General features: G+C 41.4%; 1 protein-coding gene across 1 annotated transcript; it reads right to left on the bottom strand.

Moving 5' to 3' along the window:
• Positions 1-1,252: 1,252 nt before the first annotated feature.
• Positions 1,253-2,035, bottom strand: LOC108323216 (uncharacterized). Its single transcript, XM_017555590.2, has 2 exons — positions 1,928-2,035; positions 1,253-1,861 (listed from the first exon to the last, which is right to left on the bottom strand). Exons 1-2 carry the CDS (start codon positions 2,033-2,035, stop codon positions 1,253-1,255), a joined length of 717 nt encoding a protein of 238 aa, XP_017411079.2.
• Between the last annotated feature and the right edge of the window lie 977 nt (positions 2,036-3,012).

Here is a 3,012-nt window from a genome sequence, read left to right as displayed (position 1 = left end):
CTAACATTTTTCATATCTTTTGCAGAAAGTTGTGATCTTACAGAAAGAAAAGAAAAGCTCCAAGAAACAAGAGTGACCGTGGTAATCAACTACTTGGGATTTCTTGAAGAGCAAGACTATTGTGTTTTTCTAAGGCTGATCAACTTGCACATTTGGGTGTCATTGAAAGATCAGATTCTGCAATCTTTTGAAGATTGGTTTGAGGTTCCCTATTGTGATTACAGGAATAAGAGCGTGTGGCATTCTTGACTTTGAGAGTGTCTCAAAGGGTTTAGACAGCAAGAGAGGAGATTCTTGTTGTTGGTCTTATTGTGTACTGCCTGTATTTTGATTAAAGGGTTAGAGAGGTGTTTTATATTTTTGACGTGTGGTCGGTATAAAAGTCTTGTTTTAAAAACCTTGATTATTACAATGCATTGACTTCCTGTGGTTAGAAGGACACTAGATGTCGGCTTGACCGAACTAGTATAAAAACACAGTGTTTGAATTTTCTTATCCCTACTCTCTTTATTTAATCGATTACGTTCTACATTCATTCAATTAAGTTTTCGCTGCATTAAAAATCTTTTACCTTGCGATTCAAGAAAAGTATCAAGGCATCATTTTTGTGAAAAAGATTTTAAAAGATTTTGTTTTTACGTGTCACCAATTCACCCCTTCCCCCCTCTTGATGTGAGAAATTGAGTCATTCTATTTTAAACCCCAAAGTGGGAGTAGCTACAGCCAAATCATGCTGTAACTCCCTCACTATTAATCCTAAATCAGCAACACAATCTTCAGACACAAAGGAGTGTGTCGCTCCATAATCAAATAACACACAACACTTTCTACCATTCAACACACAACGCCCAACAATAAGAGTACCTGAGTTGGCTACCTCTGATCCCGATAAAGCATACATTCTACCTGAAGCCTGTAGTCTGGCGCCGCCCCTCGGATGAGCTCTCCTAGCCTGATGAGTCTGCTGACATGTCCTCCTGACAGTAGGACAGTCCTCGGCGTAAAGCCCCTGAACTCGGCATATATTACATCTCCTAGAACCCGCCATCTAGGGAAACTCTGACTGAAGATGGGGTCCTCCACAAGAATAACATCTCACTCCCCCATAAGTGTTGGAAGGTCCAGATGACACAGAAGCCTGAGAAGAAGACCCTCTAGGCCCATGAGAAGGAGGCCTAGAATAGGGAGTCCTCCTAGAACTCGAACCACCTTTGGACATCACTGGTCCTCCCACTCTCAATGGCTGACTCTTCTAGCTATCAACTCCCAACTTGGTCTTCTCCATGACTCTTGCCATTTCCACCAAAGTAGGGAATTCCTTAATAGAAAGTCCTTTCACCAATAACTTGATTTGTCCTCTCAAGCCATTCTCAAATTTCCGACACTGCCAAACTTCACTCATCGGCACTGTATGAAACATGATCAGATGCTTGAACTGGTCTGCATACTCAGAGACTGGCATATTTCCCTGAACCAGTTGTAGGAATTCAATCTCCTTGTCAAATCTGACGCTGTCAGAAAAATATTTAGCATAAAATTTCTCCTTGAACAGCTCCCAAGTGATAGGAGTGTTGTTGCCCTCCAGTATCGTCCTCACACTACTCCACCAGTGACTAGCTTCCTTGGATAATAAATACTCCGTGAAAGCCAATCTATTCTCTTCTGAACACCTCTTGGCATTAAAGATGCGCTCCATATCTCTAAACCACCTATCCGCCTCATCCGGGCTAACCTGTCCATTAAACTTAGCTAGACGATGCTGCAAGAAATTCTCAAGGCTCCACTCTTGAGGTTGTGTGGAAGAAGAAGATGAGGGTCCAGCCACAGCCCTTCCACCGGTCAACAAGTTCAAATACTGCCTCTGAGAGGCCTTAGATGAAACTCGAGCAGATTCCAACTACTGCATCGCCGCAGAATTTTGTTGTACCAAAGTAGTATTTTGCTGCTGCATCGCACTGATCACTGATTCCATCATCCTCATCATATCAGGTGCATCAGGATTTGTGGGTGGAGGAGGAGGAGGCCTAGGTGCCATCTTCTGCTTACACAGAGAGAAAAGACATCGGTCCAACTCAAAGAGACAAGGATTACTACTAGACATGACTAAGAGCACACAAGCACAAGCAAGGCACACTCAAAACCTACAGGATTCCTAAGGAAAGAATTGCTCTGATACCATTTATGTAACATCCCAAAATATATAGTATAGACTATATTAAAGAGAAGCTACATGCATGATAAAATAGTACAGTTATCCATCTAAAGTATAAAGTGATATCTTTACAGTCATCCAAAAACAACTATAAATTTAAAACTTTATATACATACTGAAAATTATTCAAAAATATACACAAAACTCTATTGAACTGAATCAACTACTCAGCAGCATCACCTCCATCCAATGCTTGCTCTAGAGAGACCTCTTCTTCCGCTACTCACATCCAAAGGATGGTCATCGCAGAAGAAGAACAGCAAAACATACAAAATACAATCACACAACAGGGTAAGGTAGTTTAAACAAAAATTAATCATACATCAATTATTTAACTTCATCCAAGCATATTATTCATTCGCATCACTTAAACCCTTCACACATAACACCACACTGACTTTGATTGTCCAGACTTAGAATGATTGCCGAGCTATGGCGGGTTGTGCACTCGTGGTGGCTTCTACTGCTTTGCAAAGTCGTTGCCAATGGGTTTCACCCTACCACACTCACGAGGTTAGTTTGTTATCACTCACCTTGGGCCATACTAGAAGCACCCAAGACTAGGACCTCCTGCTACTCCTCACGACATGGATCAATCCTCTCTACATGAGAATGCAAGACCATTGGAGTTTCAGGATAACCCCCAAGACTAAGCTCCTGCATCCATTCTAAACTTACTTGAATCTCAACTAGAGATTTCACTTTGAATCACAACATAGGGCACCACCATGTCTCCTTTCCTTGAGGATCATGGAATTACGTCCATTAACCATACTTGAACTTTATATTTGAAATACAAC

This window comes from Vigna angularis, chromosome 8 (assembly GCF_016808095.1).
Source record: "Vigna angularis cultivar LongXiaoDou No.4 chromosome 8, ASM1680809v1, whole genome shotgun sequence".
NCBI lineage: Eukaryota > Viridiplantae > Streptophyta > Magnoliopsida > Fabales > Fabaceae > Vigna > Vigna angularis.
This window is presented reverse-complemented; position numbering and strand designations above follow the sequence as displayed.